Source organism: Passer domesticus, chromosome 7 (assembly GCF_036417665.1).
Source record: "Passer domesticus isolate bPasDom1 chromosome 7, bPasDom1.hap1, whole genome shotgun sequence".
Lineage (NCBI taxonomy): Eukaryota > Metazoa > Chordata > Aves > Passeriformes > Passeridae > Passer > Passer domesticus.
Window position 1 is genome coordinate 50,455,235 of NC_087480.1, and position 25,960 is coordinate 50,481,194.

General features: G+C 38.8%; 1 protein-coding gene and 1 long non-coding RNA gene across 5 annotated transcripts in view; one reads left to right on the forward strand and one right to left on the reverse strand.

The window, feature by feature from the left end:
- The window catches only part of ADGRL4 (adhesion G protein-coupled receptor L4), a 127,313-nt gene that overhangs the window by 32,522 nt on the left and 68,831 nt on the right, over positions 1-25,960 (forward strand). For 2 of the 4 annotated variants that reach the window (XM_064428525.1, XM_064428522.1), the window contains exon 2: positions 24,338-24,487. In XM_064428525.1, the coding sequence (XP_064284595.1) occupies positions 24,388-24,487 (100 nt within the window). In that variant the 5' untranslated portion in view covers positions 24,338-24,387. Of the gene's footprint in view, positions 1-22,233; positions 22,369-22,485; positions 22,903-24,337; positions 24,488-25,960 lie in introns of those variants that run through there. The other 2 variants (XM_064428524.1, XM_064428523.1) reach the window with 2 other exon arrangements.
- On the reverse strand, positions 4,009-11,445 carry LOC135304147 (uncharacterized). The gene is made up of 3 exons (XR_010365592.1): positions 11,295-11,445; positions 10,243-10,332; positions 4,009-4,225 (listed from the first exon to the last, which is right to left on the reverse strand). It is a non-coding gene; the product is annotated as an uncharacterized LOC135304147 (long non-coding RNA).

Here is a 25,960-nt window from a genome sequence, read left to right on the forward strand (position 1 = left end):
GCCATCAAATACTGGTGACATGCATCCTCTGAGAGACACATATTCCTTGAAACTGAAGCAAAATGGGAATGGTACTTGCCCAAAAAAAGAAAAAAAGAAGGAAAAAAAAAAAAAACCACAAAAAAAAAACAGAAACCCTATTCTAGTTTTGCTGTCATTTATCTTTGATATTAGGATACCTAGATTGATTGGATCATCTCAGATCATCTAACAGGGAAAGGGATCTATTTTTTTTTTTTAGTGGTAATTTATTTCCTTTTCTTTTCTCTTCTCCAAGTTTATGTTCTGACCTTCCTCAGCTAAGGGTGTTGGATGGTTTAGCTTAAGTCCTCTGGGGAATTTTTATATCACTTTTTTGTATCAAAGACAATGCCAGAGAACTTAAATCACTTTTGTTTCAAAGGCTTTTCACCTAGCTAAAACATTACATTAGGCATATGAGAGCACACGGCACTTGTGTGTTTCTCCCTCCCCTCCGCCCTCGCCAGGTAGTATTTCTGTTATACTGATATAAATGAAGACACACTGTAAACGTATAAAGGTATATTTTTGCACTATATTACCTTGCAATGCACTTTAACACATGGGTTTAGCAGAGAAAATGGGAGCAGAATTGCAGGGTGGTGCTTGTGCTTTCTGCCATTAGCAGAGTCCTTCTGAGCAGGTCACACGAGCCTGACTCCCAGCTCAGCTCGGGGCTGCAGCCCCATCCCCACCACAGCTCCAGCAGCCCAAGCCCAGGGCAAAGCCCTCTCCAGGCTCAGCCCACAGTCATTAACAACCCTGCACAGCTGTGTCACTGCGGCTCCTATCTTAAGACAATATCTGGGAGAAGTTGTTCATTTTTCTCAATGAATTAGCGAGCAGTTCTGTTCCGTCCATTTAGAAGATGAGGATTAAGGGGAACATCATAGCACAGGTAATATTAGACAAAAAACAATGGATATTAAGCCATTATTTGTGCATTAGCAAGTTTTCCCCAGGTAGGCTTTATCATTTCCAGACATTTTGTTTTGTGTTGTTCTTCTTTTTTTGCCTAATCACCTCTAAAATTATGAACGCTCCAAGAATAAAACATTCTGAATAGTAAAGCAGCTTGAAATATTCATAACTAAGAATGCAACTGGTAATGCTCATAAACAAAGTTGTTTGGAGACCCCTTTATTAATTTTTAATTTATTTTCAGTCAATTCCTTATTACTTCCAAATTCCTGTAGGGGATTCTGTTAATTAGTCATGTGTAAAATATTCATTAAAAACAGCTTCCTATTTTCTTCTTTTATTGCAAATTTACATTTCTAATCTTATAACCAAAATAAATGCCATTGGGTAGAGAGACCACATTAATTTTGATCAAACCCTTGGAATAGAAACCCAGAGAACAAAAGATATGGCAATAAAATCCTTTCTACATTGTGCTTTCAACTCACTAGAAACAGGTATGCATATTTTAAACTATTGTCTTCTTCAGCTATAAACAACAGGTATTTTAGATTATTTTAGGAATTCTTTTCAGGGGAGAAAAAAATACAACAAGCAAATGGGAAGTCACAGTTTCCCACTGGCACTTTCTGTGGGCACTTACCCTTCTGAATTTGATAAAGGTACTGTTTTTGAAATCTGGTCCCAAAATGGAGGCAAAAATGTTTCCAAACAAATTGAAGTTTTTCTTCAACCTCACTTTTTATCTAATGATTAAATAAAGGAAATGTGCTCTTGTGATTTATTTGGATCTCAGAGGTCTGAATTCAATTTTTCTTCTGATATATTGTCACTTCCTGGCAACTGCATCCCTCTGGACCTCAATTCTCTCTGTGTAAATAATGACTCATATTTCTGTCCCTGTGATTCTTAGGTCTTATACTCAACTTTAAATATGTGATGAGGCCAGTGGGAAGGTTTGATTACTATTAGAAGTAAAAATTGAACCTGTGCACAAATGTTTATGGATCAGAATCTTTGTGCTCTGTATTCCAATGGGTAGGAAAAGAAGTTCCTCTTTAAACTGTATCAAGATATGTGAACACTGCTGTGTTTGGACCTCACATGTAATAATATAATCACAATACTGTGTTTATATTATTGCATTTATATTATTCTATGATATAAGTTCCTTCTGTGGAAGTAAGGCTGAAGCAATATTTCTTCTTTTTCCCATCTATTTTGGTCTCTGTCAGCATAAGCATAGAGGAATAATTCCAACAAACCTGTAAGCATCAATAAATGTGTGTGCAGACCAGAAGCCAAGCCCACAGCCTGGCATAGATCTCCATAAAATCATGGGTGATTATTTCCTCTCAATGGAGCACATCTCCTACTGATATAAGGCATATGGTTAATTTGCTGAAATAAAGTCAACTTGGTTTCTTTGTCTTTTTTTGTCAGGATGGCTTACACCCCCAAAAAATGTTATTATTTTTCTTCATTTTCACAGAGAATAGACACTAAAAATCAGGGTAAATACTCTGGAAATAGTACCTACTGTTGAGAAGAAAATTCTGTGACATAAATAATGGCCAAAGTATGGACAAAATATTGTCCAAAGTAATCGTCTTGACTCTTTTATCTCTTTTTACACTAAATACAGAGAGGCTGATCCAGTTTCCTGCCAGGAAGAGAAGCCAGGAAAAAGTAAAAACACATCCTGTTAGAGGTATGGGAATACAAAATTTTGTATATAGAAAGGAAAAATCAAGAAAACATTGAACAACAAAGACTGTTATTCCAGTCCCAGCAGATCTGAACTGGAACTGGAATGACTGATTTCTGAATGAACATACTTAGGCAAATCAGCAGAGCTTTGCTACTGCCAGCATTTCTGGGTTTGAAATCTTTTTTCTCCATCAGACCAATTCAGTTGTAAGAAAGTAGGGCTGGTACAGAGCATTCATAAGGTGATCAGTTCTCTTATGAGCTGTTCTATGTCCTTCTATCAGTATCCTGAACACCAGAATGATGACCACTATGGGAAATAGCAAGACAAGAGTCCAGAGGTTGTTCCCTACCTGGGGAGAAACAGCTGAGGCTCAGTGCAGAAGTAAAAATGTCAGGGTTGTTGAATGTTCCCCCTACCCAAGTGCAAATTAATTATTTCAATCTCCAACATAATGTACTTTGCTCTTCTCTAAATCCTAGCCTGGGCATTAAAGTGGAGGACAAAGAATAGGGCTATGTGGAATGGTGCTGCTGGCAGGGAAAGTAGAGCCTTTGTAAGACTGTTGTGGAGAGGGAGCCCCAATGGCATCTTGACTAGGGAAATCTGCATTTCACGTTAAATTTCCATTTCAGGAACCACTTTTCCCTTTGTGATGTCATTTACAAAAAATCCACTGGATGTAAAATGCATATTTTGTGGTATTTTAAATGTAATTTAGGCCATTTAGAATTGCTTTGAAGCTTCTCTCTGAATTGGGAGCTCTGCTGACCTGAATTCTCCACTCAGTACCACACACAGCCTGTCACACTCCTGGAAGCAGTGAGAAACTGCAAGTGCTTCTGCTTGGTGGTCCTTTGTACTCAGCTCAAGCTGAATACACATTACTATGCAATAAGCATAGCTTATGTCCCCTGTATTCATCCCAGGAGAAAACTGCCTTTTCAATGGCCATTTTATGTGTATTCTTCCCCTTCTTTGCTCACTACTTTTCTCCTATCACTATATTTGTAATCATTTTCTAAGTAACACTTAAAAATTGTTTTATAAATTGTGACTTACTATCTCTTCCATTCCTTGACATAATAGCTCATAACTGCTGCTCCATCAATACCCAGAGTCCCCCTCAGATGCTTTTAATGTATATAACAGTAACTCTAAGAAAATATTTATTGCTGCTCCCAATTCCAACAATAGATTTGGCCAAGACCAAATTAATCACTGCCTTAAAATCACTAGAGATTATGTAGTACAGTGCTGGCTGAGCTGAACCATGACTCAGCCTGATAATACTCTATCTGAAAACTAATCACCACCCACCATATCATCATCTTGAGCCAGCAATTCATCTCCATTATCTCAGTGGCTCTTCTGATTGCAACTAGATCAAAACATCTTGCTGCAGTCCAGATTAATTTTACCTCATCCTTTTTAGCCCAGTTCAGTATGTGGAAAAAGTCGATCGGTGATGTTAGCCTGAGTTCAGCAAACGCAAGCTGACTCTGCTGAGATGCTTTCCACTCCATCAGTTCTCATAAATTAATTCCTCTGTGATCCTTTCAGGTTCTTCACCTGGAACAAAAGCCAGGTTAAAAGTTTAGATATCCTGGTCACTCATTCTTTCCTCTCTGTTTAAACGTAAGCACTACATTTTGTTTAATATTTGGGTGGTGGACCCTGATCTGCAAAATCAGTTAGGTTCCCCCTGCTATCATCTCTGCTAGCTCCTTGCCCCCAAGTAGCAAAACCCTTCAGATCCCAAAGTATTCTTTTGTGAACTTAAGTACATGTTTACATTCCCTTCACTGAAGATCAGTTTAATATCTTCCCTTTGGTTTTTTTGGATTTTGTATCCCATACACTTTTGCTTCTGATTAATTCCTATTACAAGTATGAAGTGTTTACACAGTAGTTTTGCCATACCTAAGTCCTTGGTGATCGTTTCTCCTTCTCTGTTATTCAAAAATCTTACCCAGTCTTTTGGGTTTTTTTCCCCTGGACATTTTTGAAAATTCTGCTCTTTTTTCTTTAATATTACAGTATAGAAATTGATAATATTTTGAAGAATTTAGTTTTCCTCCTTCAGTTCTTGACTGCTAGCAGGTATTTTAGATGTTGTAGGGGCATTTTTAATCCTGCTGTCTCTCTTAAGAAACCTTATGCAAATCTGTTCTGTACTTAATATGCTTCTGTTCTGAAGAAGGTTTTTAATGTTCCAGTTAAAATTCTTCAAATACAAAACTCACAATACAAAAATGTTAAATAATAAAAAGCATGATTTCACATCACAGCAAAAGTTTTAACAAGGGACTTCCATAGGTCTCAATGAAATAATTAAGGGGCCATGGAATATATTATTCCTATGGCAAAATATCAAAGTACACCTCTTTGGAGATATTGTGTATGTATTTGCACAGAAACTGAGACAAGTTACAATTGGGCTCACATTTTGATTCCTTTGCCCTTTTAATCTGGTCAGCCAGTACAGGGACAAGGTAGGGTTGAGGGTAAGAATATCTGCTTCAGTTGTCTGTCTGGAGTTTGGTGGATATTTTCCATTATTTCAGTTTCTCAAAGTTTTCTATATATTGCTGTTTTCTTTTACCTACCTCTTTACTCTTGATTTCATACTAGTGTGCTAGGATGATTATTGTGCTGGGAATTTTATACAAAACACATGCTAATTTTTTTCAGTGATATTGTGCATATGCTGTAGGCTATAATTGTTTTGGAAGATTGCACTGAATTAGAAAGAGTACTTCAATTCAAAATGAGACAATATTGTGCCCTCTAGGACTCTCAAGATGTATATTTAGATCCTGCCTTGACAAAGACTTTGTACATAACCTTGGCATGTCCCCTCATCTCTCTGTTCTTCATGTTTCCAGCTACCCAGCCAAGACAGAAATACTCCCCATCTCTCATCTCTTTGGGGTAGATTGTGGCATGCTTTGGTGTTTTGCACAATTTTTTCCCCAGAACAATCACTTTGATTTTAGTGGGATATCTTTGATACATGAAAACTCTGCCAAAGGCAATTTTTTTTTCTAGCACTGGACCTCATTAGGTGCTTAAGAGGTTTATAAAGCTTTAGCCAAAATAATTTCAGTGCAATATGACATATGTTGTCTCCAAGAAAACACTACATAAATTTGTAACTAATATGTCCTAATTAAAAGCTGTAATTGAATGATGTTACACTCTGAAATGAAAACTATCCAGTAATTTTGTTATGAAAAGGCATAAATTTTGAGCTTTTCCCCTGTAAGCTGGATCCTTTCCTTTAGCTCATGAGATTACTGTCCAGTTGTTTTCTTTCACAAGTGTATATCCCTGTTATGAGAAGGCATGTTATTTCTATCCAAAGTGCTTAATATACCATATTGTAAATACTTTCCCAAAAGAATCAATCTTCAGCCTTAAAGGTTATTTCACTTTAGTGTGCAATATACCACAATTTCTGCTGTTTGATCCATTTGAGCCAGGGAGTTGCTGAGATTATACATGGTTTATACTGCATGGATTTTTAATGTTTCACACATTAGCTTTTAAAAATTGCCTTCATATTCCCTATATTGATTTTTGTGGCTCCCAACATACAGCACCCGCTGAGTGGCTTTGCCAAACTCTCCTGATGAAAAGATGATATAGGAATCCTCAGCAGGGGCAAAGACAATTGTAGATTAAAAAAATCTAGCATGCAGTTGACCATTTTTCTTAAGCCTCATTGTAAGATTTTTTCTTTTTTTTTCTTCTTTTTATGATGGCATGCACAGTAAAACTGCCTAAGGGCATGCTTATTATAGACTGTATTTTAAAGCTGATTAAAAATAAATTTTCCATGCCTGTCTGAAACTTATTCCACAGAGAATCTTGTTTCATATCGGACGAGTAAAAGGATCTGTTGCTTATGTTCACCTTTTACCTCATCCCACATTTGAAAACTCATATCAAATTTCCATTACACTTCATTTATTATCCAGTCTTTCTACTTTCATCAGAGGAAGCATTATAATGACTGTGACTTTGAAAACTTTTATAATTAATGTGTGCATGTGTACATATATATTTATATATTATATTTTATTTATACTACATATAAAAATTAGGCTATCAAGTCTGACGGAATGATCTTGGTACCATAATAAACAGACCTCTCTTCACAATCATTCTGCTGCACACAGGACTTGGCAAACTATCAGATGGCAGGATGAAGAGGTAAAGAGCAGAATCTGCAAATTCTGGCTGTGCACATGGGAATAGGTTCTGGGCTTTCCAAGAACTTGTGGAGAAAATGAAACTTGGCAGGATCCATTCGGAAATTCATTTCATCTGTTTTCATTTTGCACTGTCTGTCATCTAGTTTTTGATCACTAAATGAAAAAGAAAAATGAAGTTCTGCCATATGCATTCTATAAATTTCAATTTAGCTATCAGGTGTCACACCTGCCACAATTTTGCTTTTTGCTGCATTTCAGACAACAGACATAATCATTTGTTTGTGTTACCGATGTTGGTTCAGGGAAGTTTATTTATGGTGGTATCTGCAGTAAATCTGCTCATTTCCAACCATTGCTGTATAAACCTACCACTTGAAATATAGACAGTTATGTCAGCCTGTATAGGAAACATATTGCACAGTGTTAATTAAAGGGCACTATTTGTGACCTCTGCTCCTCCACTCAAATGCCCTAAACCCGTCTGCAAGGACATCTTGACCAAAGCCACACCCTGCAGGTCTCAGGCCCAGCTCCTGTGCATGGCAGGAGAGGTTTGCACCCCCTGTGTCTGCTCTGCTGCACCGAGGGCATCTCCCTGCAAGGACAGGTGACAGCCCTGTTCCCTGCCATCCACATCTAGGGGATTCCTTCTCCCTGACCCCTCCAGGTTTGTTTGGGTGAGGTTAATGATGGGCTCCTGGCAGTGTGGCCATTCCAAATTTCTCTTTTTGCTGCTGCTCAGGCCATGAAGCCTTGGCTGGAGCCTTCCCACATCACCCAGCCCCAGGTGCCACAGCCCCACCACAGCTTTGGGCTTTGCTCCTGTGCTGCTGCCCACACCCAGCCAGCCTCAGTGCACCTGCACTGCAACAAGTCACTCACTTCTCATTTAATATATCCCAACTGGAGTGCTCATATCTTGGAAGGAGGACTTTGTGCAGGGTAAATTTATGTTGTTATTAGCCAGGAGGATTAAAAGCAGCAAGTTATCTCTCCATGAGCTGTCAAATGTATTTATGCTAGAACCTCTTCCCCAGTTGTGTTTATTTTTTTAATATAAAAACATAAAAAGTAAAGTTGAAAAATTCATAAATAATATCCTTGCCAAGTACCAGGAGAAAGAAGGGGTAGGTCAAATTTATTGGAAAACACTGATTGGGTGGCAATGAATTTTTCCTTGGCTCCATTTCAATTTTTCTGAATTGTTTGGGTCAAGAAGATATTGATGGAAATTTAATAAAAACTGAAATAGAAGTCAAAGTGCTGTGCTCTGATTCAATATCTTGATATTCCAGTATTCCAAATTGAAAGGATTTTTTTTCTACTTGAAGGTCTTTCTTCTTTACTATTTTAATTTTTAAACTGCTATCTTATGTTTTCAGGTCGTTCATGATTTCTCATTCTGACTCAGGTGGTTTGGAACTGTTTCAGACTTTTTGGAATTGCTAGAAAATCAGAAAATGTTCATGTGGTTCTACACAGAGTAGAAATATAAGCCTATTGAATTAATTTTTTTATTTCCTCTTTTCGTATTCTCTCCTTTAAAGACAAAATATTTGAGACACAATGTGAGCCCAGGTATGCAACACAAAGAACTATCTATTAAATACTAATGCAGTAATAAAACATAAGCCATATATAGCAGTCTTAGTAATGAAGCAGCAGGATACTATGTGCCTTGCTGTATACATAGGTACTGTTATTTTGGATCATAAGATCATGAAGTCTTTTTTATGTTTTTAAGTTTGGGGGCAGGATGGAAGATTAACAAAAGCATTCTAGTTTGGTTTTAATTTATACCATGATTTTTAATGGCATTTCATTTTAGGGTTTTACCCTTGCCCTTGGATAGGTAAGGAATTTACAGACTCTGAATTAATTACAGTAATTTTAAAAAGTTCTGATATATGTTGCAATAAATGTTGGTCCAGGATTTGAGAAAAGTATAATTCACATCGAGGGAATAAGGCAGAGGATTCATAGGGTGACAGTGAACATCTGTAGAGTGACTTACTGGATATATAATTTTGAAACTAACCTACTTGAGTTATAATGAGAAAGCAGCTGTGGGGGAAGTTGTCACGTTAAGCATTAAGCTTGAGCATACTGATAAGCAGAGGGGCTGATACCCTCCTCACACACATACACCCATGCACTCTGTCATACTTATCTAAAGGGGAGCACATCTCTCACTGCAGGATTCATAAATTTGTTAGCTTCTTAGAGCAGAAATTTGGAAAAATGGCAATGAAATTTAAACAGCAATTAGCTGGGCTTCATTTTTTTTTCCACTTATTCTTTCTCTTTGATTTCCTGGTATTTTACAGCCTGTGTTTGTTACAGTTTATTGTAATTTCTTTCATGGAGCAATGGCAAACCTCTACGTGTGCCTGGTCTTCAGTGGCTGTCAGCCTCACTGCTGCTGCTGTAGAGCTCTGCAGCCTCAGCAGTTCAACCTTGCCAGCAGGGCCAGCCCCCTCTGGCAGGCACATTCCTACTCACCTTGTGAGTCACACTCTGTTGTGTGCCTTTCATAGGAAATCTACCTAAGTGTAAAAATATACAGTGGTTTATACCTGCATCTCTATGGAAGCTGAAGCACCATATAACTATTAATAAAACTGTTGGGAGTCAAGTATATTAGAGTGTGTATCTCTGGCTTTTTTAGAAACTGACAGATTTAATCAATTAAACTCCAATGCTCTATTCATAGCTCGGGTTTTTTATGGTACAAAGATTTGCATTCCAATTAGTGCTTGCAAAAAAGTTTTCATGTTACCCTGATCAGTAGTATTTCCCCCTCCTTTGTGTCTATCTTTTTCCATTGAGACTGCAGCAATGTGTCAGGAAGAGCATCTCTGTTACCTTCTGATTGAACAAAACTCTCTTAGGGTTCCTTTGAAATCTTGAGGGCTTGTCACTTGAGGCATTATTTTTTTAAGCATGAACAAATCTTGTCAGCCTAAGCTGAGAAATCAGCTGTATTTTATCAGCACTTTGGGATCAAACTTCATGTTCAGTATTCAGCACTGGGTGCTATGTGTGAGAAAAAACTGGAGGTTGCACTATGCTTTAGGAAGACCACCTTTGGTGACAGGGGGATCACTTTATCACTGTTTCCAGAATACATTTACAAAAAAAAATACTCAGATACTTTTGCTAGTATGCTATATAAAGTGCTTAATATCTTTCAACACTTGCTTATTTATGTAGGCATATTATGTTGAATTAAGTACAGCTTCTTTGACTTAAAGTGCCTTGAATCCACACATAACTTTTTAAAGAGAATTAATTTGCATCATAGGTCTTTTGTAATTAATCCTCCTTAAGGCTGAGGTAATGCTGCTTTGCAGCAGGTCTATCACTTACCCAATTACTCACTGATTGCTGTGCACTCTAGTCTTCCATCTGGACATCTGTAGAGCTCTGGGACTCAAATAGCTGCATGCTCAGTCCCATCTGGAAGGGTGTCACAAAAGCAAATGTCTACAAGATGTTGTTGGAATAAATAAAACTGAGATGGTAATTCCTGCTCCTGCTCCCTGTGCCAAGTAAAAGGAAAAATATTTTGTGGTAGTGACTGAAGACAAGAGAGGACCAAGCCTCAGTCAGTGCTCCCAATACCTTCCTGTTTGCTTGAAAAACAGAGAGCACTTTGGCAAGATGTTCTATCACTGCACGCTTCCAGTGTGCTTACCAGCACAAAAAGTTTCTCAAAAATTGGAAAGTTTCTCAAAAATGGTTGAAGCCAAACAGGAACCCAAGAAAAGGTGAAAAATTCCCATGATAGCATAATGAGAGAAAAACAACCTTTCTGCATAAATGCTGAGATCTTACCAGGAGGAGACTTTTAACAGTGCTCATAAACTATATGACCTTGCAGACAATGAGAGCTCTTATTGCACATCATTTCTGTGTATGTGTTGTGGAATTTTAAAAGTCAGGGCTGGAATTTCTCTTCCAAGACTGAACTGTTCATCTGTGCTGTAGTGCAGACACAGAGCAATGGATCTGAAATGCTACATTGATGGGCTAATGTTCAAAGTAGGAGCACTTTTAAAGAAATTTTAATAACTTTAAAACATTCTTTATACTGTGGGTGCAAAGCGAGATGTGTGGGAGTGGGTGTGATAAAGGACAGCTCATGGCAAAACAGACAGTCTGTTTTAGCATGCTCATTTCAAGGCAGTCTTTATCTTGTGAATTGCCCAGGTCTTTTTCCATTTCTGAGGCAGTCATTTCCCACCCAGGGGCAGCACAGTAGGTTACAGACCTAGCCAAATGTCCTTAATGTCTGTAGGGGACATCCATAATACCCCACTTGTTGCTGCTGCCTTTCAAGATTTTACTTCTTCAGTATTTTAGGCATGAATGGTATTAAATTATAGGGATAAAAAGGTTTTCATGTGGATATTCTGTACCTTCAAATGATCACCAAAAAGCTTAGTAGGATCATCACTTTCTCCAGCATAAAATTCTTCAGCAGTGCTTTTCCTCCCAGAAATTCATCCTACCAGACATCGACAGCTTGCCAAGCAAAGTAGCAATGTTGCACTTTCTGAATGCTCTTGCAGAGAGAGGCCTTCAAACAAAAAAAAAAACCAAACAAACAAATTAAAAAAAAAAAAAAAAAAAAAAAAAAAAAAAACACAACAAACCACACGCTGCTTTTTACTTCATCCTCCAGATTTCTTTCTTCTGAAATCATAATGTTGCTCCTCCAAAGCTACTTGGGCAAATCCATCTGACTGCATGACTGCCAATGCAAGGCATTATCCTGTTTATCTTAAAGACTGCTGGAAGAGAGCAGTGTGTCTTCCAGGCTGCTCTCATGGCAGTTTAGGAATGGAGCTGGCAAAACACAGCTGAGTTATGGGAAAAGCATCGTGGCAGTTTTACACAGTCTCAGGCCTACTGCCAGTTGTAGGAGGCATCTCATAAAGCACGGTGAGAAAAATCACAAAGCTGACACGCAAAAGTTTGCACTGGGTTCCTTGCCACAATTGCCAGCTATGAAGGAAAAAAACCCAGAATCTGTAAATGAAATGGTTAACACAGGAATTTCTATAAATCAGATCTAGGTAGTGGAGTGGAAGCTCCTTCTTCCATTTACCATAATCAAGGACCAAGTTCTTTGCCTCTTTCTAAAATTCCCATGTAGACAAACCTAATATGCTAAAAAATAACAAGATAGCTTAAGTTTAGAAGGCATTATTTTTATGTAGAGTAGCTTAAGTCAGTTTTTTTTGGCCTTTTATATCATACATCAGAGGGAAAAATAATAAAAATTATTTCATCTCGTATCTTGAGTATACAGATAAATACATATTTTAAAGAAATACTTAAAACATTTTTTCTTGTAATGTAGACCAGTGTGAGAACCCTGAGAAAAGAATAAATTACAAGCATGTATAACAACTACATCTCAGTTTAATAACCATGCAATAGCCAAGCATGAAGAGGGGAGTTAAAGGATTATATGTGGAAAAAGTAACTCTAAAATTTGTATTATTTTAGGTTTAAGTCCCACCATTATAATTGTTTTTAGTGGTGTTTTTATATGCTGTTGAGTAATAGTTTGTCCACACCCTAGCTTTTATCAAAGGAGCTGCTTGCACAGAGATTGTGCTGACAATAACCTCTAATAGAGCTATGGCCACTTAATTAAACAATTTGGAAGCTTAATTTAGTTGACATTTAAAATTGAAATTTCAAATATGTTATTCTGTCATGTTCTCTCTTGCTATTGTTCAGTAAAATACTGTATTCAAGGAAATCTATGAAATTACAATTCAAAGACTGTGATAAGAATGGATTATTTTTGTACCGTTTTTAGCTCTCATTACAATTTTTGTTGCAAGACTAAGTCTACAGATTGAATATAAAGTATATCAAGCTTTAAATTCAGTGATAAGTCATTGTTAGGACAGAGAATTTTGTGATAACACAGGCAGTAGATTAATCCACTCTGATGACAGCCCTGCAAGTCTATGAGGAACAGAACACAGAGCAAGATTTATCCATTGCATTGACAAGGACAGTGAGGGGAATGGGAAATGGAACAAAATTAGTCCATTTACATGACAGCCTAAGACTATAATCATATGGTTCCACTCAAATCCTACAGTAATGGAACATAAAGAAAAAAGCATGAATAAGGCACATCATTTAAAACTATATTGTACTCATCAACTTTTCCAGTGTCTGTAGAAAACATAATCAGAGAGGAAAAATTAATTTCAGCCTGCTAAATTGCACTGTAAATACAGAGGGATGCAACAGAATTGTTCAAACAAACTTATTCATGTGGTTTTCTTAAGTTTGGATAAATTCAATCTGCTCTGTATTCACTAAGATCAGACTATCAGACTAAATCCCCAGCTTGCATAAAGTAGCATAGTTCCCTTGACTTCAGTGAACTCAGAATCTCAAAATCTCCAAGGAAACCCACTTCTTGATAGGGACACTTCAAAAATATTGAAATAAAAGATAATTCAAGATACCTAGGGGAGAATTTTTAAAAATGAAGATTGACAAACAGTGTGAAATATAGAATAGCAAATGTATACATTAATCTTCTGCATCCCTGTAGTTCCCTGAAACACACTCGAATTTCTCGTGAGCATCCATTTGTGCACCCAGATGTTTTTAGGATCATGGCAATGAAGATATAGGGAAGGGCATATAGAGCTGAAATCCAGCATATCATCACTTGAATTAATTAAAGCAACTGTGATGAGTGTAAGAGTTATAACATATCTATTATATAATGCATATACTATAAATCTGTAGTTGGTTTATTCTTTGAGTAATTAAACTGCAAACTAAGGCATAGGCACCAAGTAAATATGATGTCATTATTGGAAAGCTCTTAAATGCTTTGTCTAAAGGTCAAAGTCAGAATTACATTAATTTAGTCGTGAACCTTTGCACTTTTTCATCTAAACAATGGAATCTCATTTTAATTTCCTTTCTTTTTCCACTTTAAATACAAGCATTTCTGTGAAGGAAGTTGCATATGACTATCTGCACGTCTCCTTTCCTACAATCTTATGAAAAAAGCTGTATCATATGGTATAATCAGCACTGACTGGGCTGCATAAATACAGCAACAGTGTGATTTGAAAATGTTTTAAATATTTAATCTGAAAACATCTGATTTAGTAAGTGAAGACTTCAGTGTATTAGTGAAAGCAGTCATGAACACACTTATTGTATGCCAGTTCTTTTAAAAAACAAGTCTTACAGCTATGCACGAGCAAAATTTCCACTAAATTTAGTTTGCAGGCAGGAGTTTATTCAGGAAATGCCCGCCACACCTGGGTGTTCACAGACAGAACTACCTACGACTGAAGCAAGCACATATTTCTTGCTGCTTTGTAAGTTATGCAAACCATTCTGTCCTGTTTTTGTCATTATATGAATGCATGGAGCAGACCTTAAAACAATTTTGGCTAATCACCCAAAAGGCCAAATTGTCCACTATGAGTATGTGTGTGTGACATTGTGTTCACGTTGAGCTAAATGTGGAGCATAGATTTGAATTTACTGAAGCAACTGAAGGAGTTCTTTTCCTTATATGCACACTTAATAGAGCATTGGTACCATTTTTAAAAAAATAAGGGGGCAATCAAATTAAGGTGGCTTACCAGCCACCTCCATTCAACCTCTTCTTGCCATTTGGAAGTCAAATAAATTAAGTCACTTGGCTATGCTGATGTTTCTCATGCATGGTGTCACAGCATCGCAGATGTCCTGCCTCATGCACAAGCCCTGCTTCTCTTTCTCTCTTTTCAGCATCTACATGGATTCCAAAGATAACCTTCATCTAGGTTAGCGCTGCTGTGCAACTCATAACAGAATTGCTAACAGACTGGATGGGTTCTTAATTGCTATTATAAAAACAGCTCATTCTTTTATGGTCTTCATTTACAGCTCATCTCATTACGTTGTTTCAGAAATGCATGGGGTAATGTTTAAAAGGAGCTGTGCTTGGTGTAACCAAGCAGTGCCACCTCTGCAGCTGCATTGTCACCCCTCAGGTGAGGGAGGCTTCTGGAAATGGTGAAGGTGGCCAGGGAGCCACGAGGTGCAGTGAGCTGCCCCTGGTCTGGGTGTGCAGCTGCAGAGCAGAGCAGGGCCAGGGCCAGAGCCTGTGTGTGAACAGCTCAGATGACCACGGCCAGGCAGTGCCAGCACTGGCAGGGAACTCATGATGCCCTACCAGACAGGACTGGACCAGAGTGCCAGGATGCAGGGAATAGCCAATCCATAAGCCAAACTAGCTGGAAGTATGGTCAGGAGCCCATGCAGATGGCAACAGAAGGCTGCAGGTCTCTGCTTGGCGTTGGGTGAATGCAGGTGCAGATGTTGAATGGGATGTGTCAGAAATGCAGCTCTCTCCTCACTTGTGTCAGATTGTCTCTGCATGACAAAGGAGTAGGTCTTTCAAATATACTCTTAGCTTCTGGGTTTCTGTCCCCTTTCTAGAGATATCTCCTCTACTCACAAAATGTGAGTTTTGTCTAGAAACATGCCAGTGTAAATTTTTGGAGGGATTATTTGTATATGGGAATAAAATGTGAATCTTCTGCATGCATTTACACGAGTAAATCTTTAGCACTCAGTTGTTTGCAGAAGGTGAACAAGGGCTGGTCACGAATGCTGTGAAAATGGAATTTGCTTTTAACTTTAAATGAATATTCATTAATAATTTCCTCCGCTATTTGCTCACCACTCATATTTAATGATATGGGAAATGGAATGAATAACAAGGTGCTGAAATTTGCTGACAATACACAATCATTTAAGTTAATATAAACCAAGGAGCAAAGTAAGGAATTTCAGGAGGAGCTAATAAAACCTGAGTGACTGACTAACAAGATACCAGATGAAGCTCACTGCAGACAGGTACAAGATAATGAACACTGTAAGAAATCATTTAAACTGCTTGTGCTTATTGATGGGGTATGAATTAGCCCTAACCTCTGGGTTAGGATGGATGTACTATGCAGCAGCAGAGAGGAAGGAAAAGTGCCTAAGCTAGGGGGGAGGGTAAGTCCAGAGTAGAAATATCTCTACAGTCCTACTCCAGCCCTGAACAGGGCTAAAGTAAGACAGAAATAGTGACCCCTAGACCTGTAAGAAGGAGTTCAAGCTGGGAAACAATAATCCCTAGATTGATTTATTTATAATTAATTTCTCCTTTTGGAGATAAAATTACATTAATTTAAGCTAAAAGGCAACTCTGGAAGGACAGAGTCAAACAATTCCAATTGAAATGGCCAGTACATGTGAGAAGGAGACTGAAGGATGCAAGTTAAATTTTCAAGTTTATTTTCAAAATCAAGAGAGCATCAAGAGCACCATACAAAATATGCAATTCTGTGAGGGGCATATTATGAGTTTCTTTAAGACATGCCACAATCCAATGTCTAGCATGAGAGAACAGACAGAAAGTTTTGGCAATGAGTTTATAGGCTTGTATAAGGATGCTAACCATTTCAGCACACTTCAGGTTTTCATTTTAAACTGCTCCAACAGAACTTGCCAGCACTCAGCCACTAGTGCCCCAACACCAGAGAAACACGACCCCGCAGCCTGAGTGAGGGAGAATATGGCTCTAAGTCACTGACCCAAACAAAAAATCTGAACTTTTCTGTAGCTGCTATGAACTCTCTCCTTTGTAGTACTGGGGTCCAGAAAAAGCCCTTTCTGGAGTCAGTGCACATGAAGAACACGCTTTACCAAGAGACTGGTGTGGTAGCAAAGCAATTGGATAATAGCCTGAGGACCTGTTCCTCCTGTCCATTCTCTCTCTCAAAGCTTTATCCTTCTGTCATTGAATGGAGAGGCTTCACTTACACTCTGTGTGCTTCAGCCAACTTTTCTCCAAACACTTAAACTTCCCAACAAATTCTCATGTTCCTAAAACCTTCAAGGAAGGAGATGATATCACAGAGAAGGAATATTACAGAATAATTTTTTTATTGGCCCATGCACCACAGAGTATTTTCTGCCTGGGAAGGGATAATGGAAGAAGTCAGTGATTATATGATTGTTGTTTGTAATGCAGATGTTTGGGTTTGACTTAAAGCACTCTTGGCAGTTCATACGATGAACTTTCAACTCTCAGTCCTAAATGATCATTCATTATTTTCCTCCTCTGAGTATTATTTTGTTTCCTGTCATGGTCCTCAAGTATTTTTCCTTCTGCTAGAGTTCTCAGATAGGAAATGCACAAATTCTTGAGGAGTCACTGGGAGAAAGGATGAAGGGGTAAGGCAGTAAGGAAGGAAGGAGGGCAGGGGGAAGAGGGCTCTGGCAGGACTGTGAGAAGTGAGGCAGAACACGACAGCAGCAGAGAGCCAAAACTTCTGTGAACTCTTATCCAGGACATCTGTAATTATGAGGGACTGAGAGGACGGAAAAGAGCATCTTCTTTTCCAGTATTGTGTATACCTCATTCTGACCCCAGCTCTGTTCATTCCTGTGGCCATATCCAGCTGGTCATACCTTCTCCTCTGCTCCCTTTGACCTGCATTTCTGCACAAGACACCCCCATGGCACACCAAGGTTCCTGGGAATGCAGGACCAATCCTGATATCCTTGCTTAGGATGATGTCATTCTTCAATAGACATTGAAGTTAATTGGTAGGACCCCAAACCTATGTTATAATTTAACCAGTTTTCAGAGTGTTACCTGAGGATAAAAAATTCAAGATGGCTTTTGTGGGGTATTGCTCTGCTGAGAGATTGACTGGAGCATTGAGGGGGTAAACACCTGGACAGGTCAGGACAGGGACTGCCAGTCTGGGACTCTGTGGCAGGCAAATGAGAACTGTCAGAACTCTTGTCCCATGTGAAAAACAAAGATGTAATCATGGGCTTGTAGGACCCAGTCTGGTCATCTGGTGTTTCAGATGTTAGCCTTGCACTGTAAGAGCCCTGTGCTTCTACTGCTCTGGGATAAAATGAATGTATTAAAAGAAACTGGTAGTCTGGCATTTCATTGGTGTAATTATTCACAGAGTTCACTCTATTTCTCCTGCAGAAATTAGGCTATTGTTACAATTTCACTGTAGCATGACCAGGAGAACACAAACAGACATGGAAACTGAATTACTTTATCCCTTTTAGCTGTGGGGAACTTTATACTCAATCTGTACATCTCTCCAGCATTATAGCAGATGCAGAAACAGAGCCCAACTTCAGAGCAGTTAATCTGGCTTTCAGAAACATTGCATTCACTTTAAATTCCCTTATTTCATGACTTCATCCAAGGTAAAACAAAGAGAAAAAAGAAACTGGCTCTGAGCACTGAAATGTGCCATTTCCTTCAGATGGACATAGCCACGCAGATTTAGGAGGATGTGTGCATGCATATGTTTATGTGAGTTTGTGTGTTTATGGCTTCAGAATTGCCTAGAGTTACATCATCCCAAGAGATCTATTCAGGCCTGTATGCTCAGATGGAATATGATGTTTGCACATAAAATGATAAGGATTTGTAAAGCACTCAGACAGGAAGGTGAGGTGAGACAGTTATGAAACAGATGCTGACACTACTTTTGAGCTAAAGCCCTCTGAGATAGGCTGCCCTGTGATTGAGTGCCCTGTGTTTGAAAAATACTTTCCATGGATTTTTTTATTTGAAAATAATTTTAACCAATAACCAATAATGGTAATTCATTATTTTGGTCTGACATTTAAGTATATTTTCAATTGTATCCAGATTTCAGTGACTAGAAGAAAAAACCCTATAACTGTCCTAGTGACAAGGATAAATGAAATATTTCTGAAGTGTTATAAAGACCTTCTAAATTTTTGAAGAGAAAGGACTTGATTTGAAACCAATAAATAAATTTGATATTAAAGAAACACAGCAAGAATCAGGGAAAAATCTTTATACATTGCATTTGTACATCCTCTGTCTGTTTTACATCATATTTTCTTTTTGGCAGGAAACTGGGGGACTCAACAGTCATTTGTTAAAAAAAGAAGCAAAGAATGAAAGATTATGATCACAATTATCATAATTTTATTATTTGCAATAAATATTTATCATCCAAATTCAGTAACTGATACATGTGTGTACTTATGTGACAGGGATAAATGCTTGTGTTGGATGCAAATGCCTTTGGCTGTTCTGCACATACAGGGTGGATTATACTGGAGCAGACTGTGATGGGTTAGTACTGGCATTTGAGGGTGTGAAAATACAGAGAACTCAATACCAAGGAGGCTGAAGATTTAGAAACAATACCTGGGGCATTCAGGATCTCTCAATCTGTACATCCTCTTAGCATCTGCTTTGAGGATGACCTGCTGTGGTCTGAAAGTGGGGTCTGCAACCTATGGCAAACTGCAAATTTGGTGAGATTCTTTCTTATCTATTCAGCTAGTAGTCCTAATTTGATCACACCAAACAATATTTCTAATACAGCAGATCATGCTTCTGCTCACTTAAAAAACACACCTCATGCTAGCTCTGTTCAGTTTTTCCTCCTTTGTTGGCACTATAGGCAATTTCTGGAATGAAAGCAGTGCTCTGTATTTATCTATATTTATCTTTTGAAAGCTACATCAGATTGAGCTCTAGAAAGCCATCAGCTGTGCATGTTATTTTCACAGCATTGTCTGCACAATCAACATTCCAATTACCTTTAAAATAACTATGAATAAATAGGTTTTTTCATTATACAAATCTTGGAAAGTACCCAAAAATTTCTAAAAGCAAGCTGATGTCTTCTCATCAGTTCACAGGCAAAAAACAACAGCTTGAGAATTCTACAGTCACATGTAAGATGTTATAATCACAGTGATCAGTAATCAGAAATGTGTGGTTTGAAGTCAAGCATGTTAACCTGTGTATATTCATTTACTTATGCCTTCCTAAGTCAGTCTTGCAAAGATAAATGAGCCCATTTATAAAATGAGCAACACAGTTAAGTATAGAACTGGGGCTTTGCTCTCCATGGATAAGAATGGAAAGACTTTTGAAATATTTCCACAAACCATTTATTTTTAATGTTTCTTAATGATGAATTCTGCAGTACTGGCATTCCACATCTTTGTACCCATTTTATTTAGCTTAGGCATATTCTCCACTCTTTCAAGAATATGCACATTTGTGCATGTCCCTCCTCCCTGCCTATAAAGACAGGTACCCATCAATACTTCAGTTCTGTGACACCTCAATATTTTTTTCTCAGCATTTTTTGAAATTTTTGACAGCACAAATTTGAAAGTGTCTCCTTTTCATGTGTTCACTTGCTCATCTCCACTTGTTTAACTCCTGTCCCTGTATGCCAATAGATATTATCAGTAAATCCTTCTGGTTTAATCTCCAAAATGTCTCAGAAATCTCTTCTTTCCTCCTCATTCTCCCTATAAAATCTTTGTCAAGTCCATCCTTCTCCACATCCATTCCTATTGTGACCTTGCTGTCTTCAGCCTCTAAATGACACTCACATTAGCCAGTTTTTAAAGCAGTGTAATGCAAAAGTAATCCACTGCTCCCAGTATTGAGATCTCATTAAGATATTCCTAAATCCCTCTTCTTCACTGTCTCCCTATTGCCGTCTAAATCTGATCGAAGCTCCTTTTATCACCGAGTTGCTCTTGACCTAGCCTACCTTCTCCTGTCCTTGCTCTGTTCTTCCTCATCTTTCTTCTTTCTGTGCTGCCTCCTCACCCAGTGCAGTCACAGTGTGAATCCTGGCCAGCTGGACCTCTGCATGCCTTCTGTGTCACCCAGGGAACCTCAGTGGGTCACACCCCATTCCAGATGGAAACATCCTGACCTGATTGCCATGGTCCCCCTTGCAAGTCTGAATCACTGACTATGAAAAGGTACTACCACGTGCCTTTTTAGTAAAAAGAAAAGGAGGCATTCATCTCCCAATAGAAATATTATGGGGTATTTTTCTGAGTCATCCACAATTTCTCCTGCATCCTTGGACCTTTAATCAGAAAAGGAATTAAAGTTTTTTATTATAAATTTACTATCTCTGGGGTCATGAAATTGCTCTCCAACCAGTCCATCTGGACACCCCTTGCAGAATGCTGGTGTCTAGACAAAACTGAAATGTACATCCCTGAGTGGTAAAAGTGTGTTTCCAGCTCTTAAGGCCTGTTGTAACTTCTTGCTTTCTTGCTTCCTGTTAAAATGTTTTAGCTTGATTTTGGGGAGTAATAAGACACAGAATCATAACATTTATTTTCTGCATTAAAGGTTTTCAACCCCTATTATTCCACTGAAGTTTAGCAGCAGGATTTGTAAGCTAGTACAGACCAGCTGGGTTCGTAGTACATGCCAGCACAAGGGACAGGACAGGACGTGCAGATCAAAGCTGTCCTTAGGTCATCTGATTTTGTGTTCCTCCATGGCTCAAGGCATTAGATTATGGGAAAACTTAAGAAAACAAACAAATTCCTAGTCCCTTCCTCTCATGCCCTTTAAGTCCTGCCCCCATTACAAAGTCAAACAAGAGGAAAAAAGTCTTCCTACACCTGGATCCTTTGTTCATTATTCTACAGTTCATCAGAAATTAACATCCGATTCCTGGAGCTTCCTCTCTGCTTACCAAGGTGCTCCAGAAGTATTCTGTGCCAACCCGACACCTACGTGCTATTTCTACATGCCTCACACCTCCCCGGCCTGAGTAGAGCTTTACCCACTGAACTCCAGCCAGCAGTGACCATGAGGCTGGAAAATGGTGATGAGCAAATAGTTCCTGAAAAGTTTAGACAAAAATGTTGCCAGATCTAGAAATAATTCCCAAGAGCAGACTGACACTCTCCCATCAGTTACCTACCAAAGTCCAGCCTCAAAACTTTCTAGTCAGACATGATATACTTTGTCACAATGACATTCCACAGCCTCATGTGTTTTATTTGCCTTAAAGAGATTCTCCATTCTCCCAGCAGCATGGCTGTTTGTGCACATCCCCCAGCTTGCATCTATAAGGACATTATCATTGCATCTATAAGGACACACGTCATTGCTTCAGTTTCACAGTGCTTCAACATGAGAGTCATCATCTCCAGAAAGCTGGAAATGACTGTAGGCACATTGTCCCTGGCAAGATTAGAGAAAATATTGGCATATCAATGCACGATATAAGTACATGCTGAAGTCTCTTCAGGATGCTATAATGAGAATAGAGCAGCTCTCGAGTTAAACACAAAGACATGCCAAATGCTCTATTGAACATGTCTTATTACACAACCCACGAACTCATAGAAATTTGGTCTCCTTCAGTTCCTGAGTTTCCTGCCTCTTTCCTCCCTGCCTATGTCTTTGTTTTCCTCACAAAGCAGAGTTCAGTGATTTCCTGTACCTCCCTTACATCCCATTACCCTTAAAGCTACATCCCTTAACTGCAGCAAAGATCCATCTCAAAACTGAAGAAAGCAGTAAGAACAACAGCAGTTAGCCAAGACTGATTCCAAACAAAAAGAATCTCGGGGCTCTCATGTCAGCAGGAAAAGGTGGAAGGAAGCATGTAGACCATTACCTCTGAGCTCGTAAACACTGAGCAAGTTACTATCCTCCCCCACCTCTTCCTCACCCTCCCGCATCTGCTCCACCTGCTGCTCCTGTACTGCCAGCAGGCTGCAGCCACCCCTTCCAGCCTCACCCTCCCCCTGCCCCAGCCACCCTCCCAAACTGCTCCATGCTCCTCTAACCTCCTCACCCCGGAATCCTCTCTGATACCCTCTGCAAGACGCAGCCTCCTGTTTTCCTTTTGCTTTCTCATTGCTTTCCTACTTGCCAGAAGACCAGGTCCTCAGCCCCTCCTGACCCTTCCTGTCCTGCCTGAGAGCCACAGGGACTTTTGGAAGCGTGAGGCTTGGGACAAAGGGCAGTGTCAGGGCTGTGCCTGTACCAGGACATCGCTCTCCCCGTAGTCGTATGTGCGTATTTTGCACATGGTCATATATTTTAAAGCAGGGAGATTTTTTCTCTGACACAGGGGCTCTGCACAGCAACGGCATCACCAATGAAACTGCTTCCATTCCTAGGTAGGTGAAACCTCTGTCTCTGGGGAGTGTGTGGCAGGTGAGAAGGGAGTGGGGTTTGACAAGGAGATATTATTATATTGGGCATGGTTGAAAGTTACTGGGTACACAGGATTGGAAGTCCCTGTAGCTTAGATCTGTGCTGCTGCTGGATTTGGTAACTGCATGGTTCGTATCATCCCACAACCAAACCCCAAACGCCCGTCTTTATCTCACTGTGGCTTTTGTACCAAAAAAACCCCAAAAACATTGTGAGTTTCTGTGCATTTGTTTTGGGTTTTTTCTTTCTCTCTCTCCATCTGCTTGGGAAATTTTTAGATTTCACATGCTGAAAACAGTAAAATGACAACAGAATCAACAGGTTTCTGTTTTAATCCCTGTGGAAGACAGTCTCCTCTCAGAACCACAGAGAAAATGTGAAATTTGTTGCTATCTAAGTTGACCTAGATTATATATAATTATTTTAAAATTTTGTGCAATTTTAAGTATTTTGAAATTTTTTTGTGAAGTCTTAATTTTTTCAAGAAAACAACATCTTGATGAGTTTTAATGTGGCAATGAAACTGTAACAGTATGCTAACAAATATCCAGAATGACATTTAGGTAGGGAAAAGCAGAACTGCAGGTAAAGACAGGACCCAGAAGGATCTTTGTGTTCTGAAACTTTCAGTACATTCTGCTAACAATTCTGCTAATTTGTAAACTACAAAGTAAAAAACTTACTTTCCTTTCTGAGATAAATGCCTTATATCTAACCAATTATAGGGTGTTTTTCTTATAGCAATCTGTAAGTTTTCTCAAAAGAAGAGATTTCTATTTTTCTTTGTGTTGAAAACCATGCACATTCTTACAATGGGAAAGTAGTTATGATGTTTTGAAAGATTAAATTTAAATAATTTGCCACACCATAAATAATTTTAAACTGTGCTACCATGATGATGTAAATATGTGACATTTCATTTTAATCTACGAAACCATGCTAATGTGTTAGCTTCAGAAGCACGGGAGTTCTTATAAGAATAAAAAGTGTGATCAGGGAAACCCTCTTTGGTATTTTTCCCTCAGACACGTAGGGCAGTTCAGTTTACTCCGTACATAATTCAGAGTGCAAATAAATACCTGGGCTGTACTGGAAACTACTAGAGAGCTGTGAAAGCCATCCAAATGTTTCTCCCAGATCACTGGGTAACTTCTATGCTGTTTACGAATTTTCTACTACATGAGAACACATTTGAGGTGTTTATCTGTGGTGTCTGCTGTACTACCAAAGATGTCCCTGTAGCTGGTGGCCCTTGCCCTATCCTGCAGTACAATGGAGTCTGTGATGATATTTACTGGAATACACCAATTTAGAGGAAACCTTTGGCCCAGATCTTGTTTTAGAGCTCAGAATGAAGGTTTTAGATAATAAAACAAGTCTGATTTTCCTTTGTTCCAGTTTTGATTTCCAGTCTGCTGGACTATGGCTGCACTTCTCCAAGCTGCAACATGACATGTCACAAAGACGCCAGATGTGAAGTTCAGGGTGGGACAACAGGCTGCTACTGCTCCCAAGGATACACAGGAAATGGCATAACAGTCTGTAAAGGTAAACAGATTTTACCTATACATTTTTTTTATGTGCTCACTTGAAAAACTTACCCAAGAGCCCACTAGCTCAAGGATTAGACTTTATGTCACAGCTGTGTCCTACACTAACATAACTTCAAAGCCAAAAACTTTAATATTTTCTGGGAAATTGTACATATTATGCTCAGCCTGGTGTTTTGATATAGCTTGCCATGTGTCTCAGTTGAGTATGACCTGTTTTCCAGCTTTTCTTTTCCATGAGATCTGCTAACTAATCTTTGCTGATTTACCTTCAGCAATTTCCCTTGTGACTCAGGATTTCTGAAGTTAGGGCTGATGTGGTGGCTACTGCACAGCCCTCAGCTCCTTACCTCACACCCACAGCACTTGGCCACTCTTCCCAGCAGCTGATCACCACCAAGTAACAGCTTCTGGGCTGCTCTAGGAAAACAAGGAGGTGTGTATGCCACAGAGACATGCCAGTGTTGATTTTTCTACTACAGCTTCTTGCCAGAGAAAAATGTTAGAAATCCTACTAAGCTACCTACTTTAGGATGACTCTGTCTTTCATCTAAAGAAAAGGATATTTTCCCCGCCTTCATATTTGAGTTGTCTTCCACTATGAATAGCTCTAATATTTATTTTCACTTAGGTGTGACTAGGTCCAGCTGCAGACAGGCTGAAATTAATCTTGTCAGTTTTCAGTATCCTGAGAAGTAGGTATGAGAAGTAACCATTTACCAGGTTGGTTTTTGTGTTTTGAGCATCTTGGGAAATTTAGCAGTTACTGCTTATAATGATATGAGGGTAGCAAAGCAGCCCACAGGTATTTTGGAGTTTTATAGCTTATTTGCCATGCTGTGCTTGGAAGTATGTTTAAGAAGATTTAGAATGCAAAGGCCTTTTTTTTAAGGCTTTCTTTTTTTGTTTATAAGGTGGGAATGTTTAAAGAGAAATATAGATGCATAAAATAACAAAAAAATTACAAATCACAAAACCATAGAATAATTTAGTTTGGAAGAGACTTTTGTAGGTCATCTGGTCCAGCTCCCCACTCAGAGCAGGTTCAGCTTAGAGCAGGTAACTTAGGGTTTTGGCCAGCTGAGTTTTGAGTGTCTCCAAGGATGAAACCTGCACCTCTCTGGGCCCTTGTTTCAGTGTCTGACCAATTGTGAAAATGCTTTTTCTGATATCTGGTTGAGGTTTCTCTGGTTGCAGCTAGTAACTTTCCCTTCCCATGTGCACTTACCACTGCACATTTCTAATAATAGTTCAGCTTCATCTCTTCCATAAGCCCTCATGACCTCCCATTAAGTAGTGTAGGCAGCATTATTATTTGTCCTTTGCCTTCCCTTCTAAAGGCTGAACAAACACTGTTCTGTCAGTCTCTTCTTTGCATCAAGTTCCTTGTAGTTTCTAAATATATTGCTTGAATGTAGTGCTAACCTTGCTTTGATGGGTTAATCATTATTTGTCTATCAAGCTGGTCAAA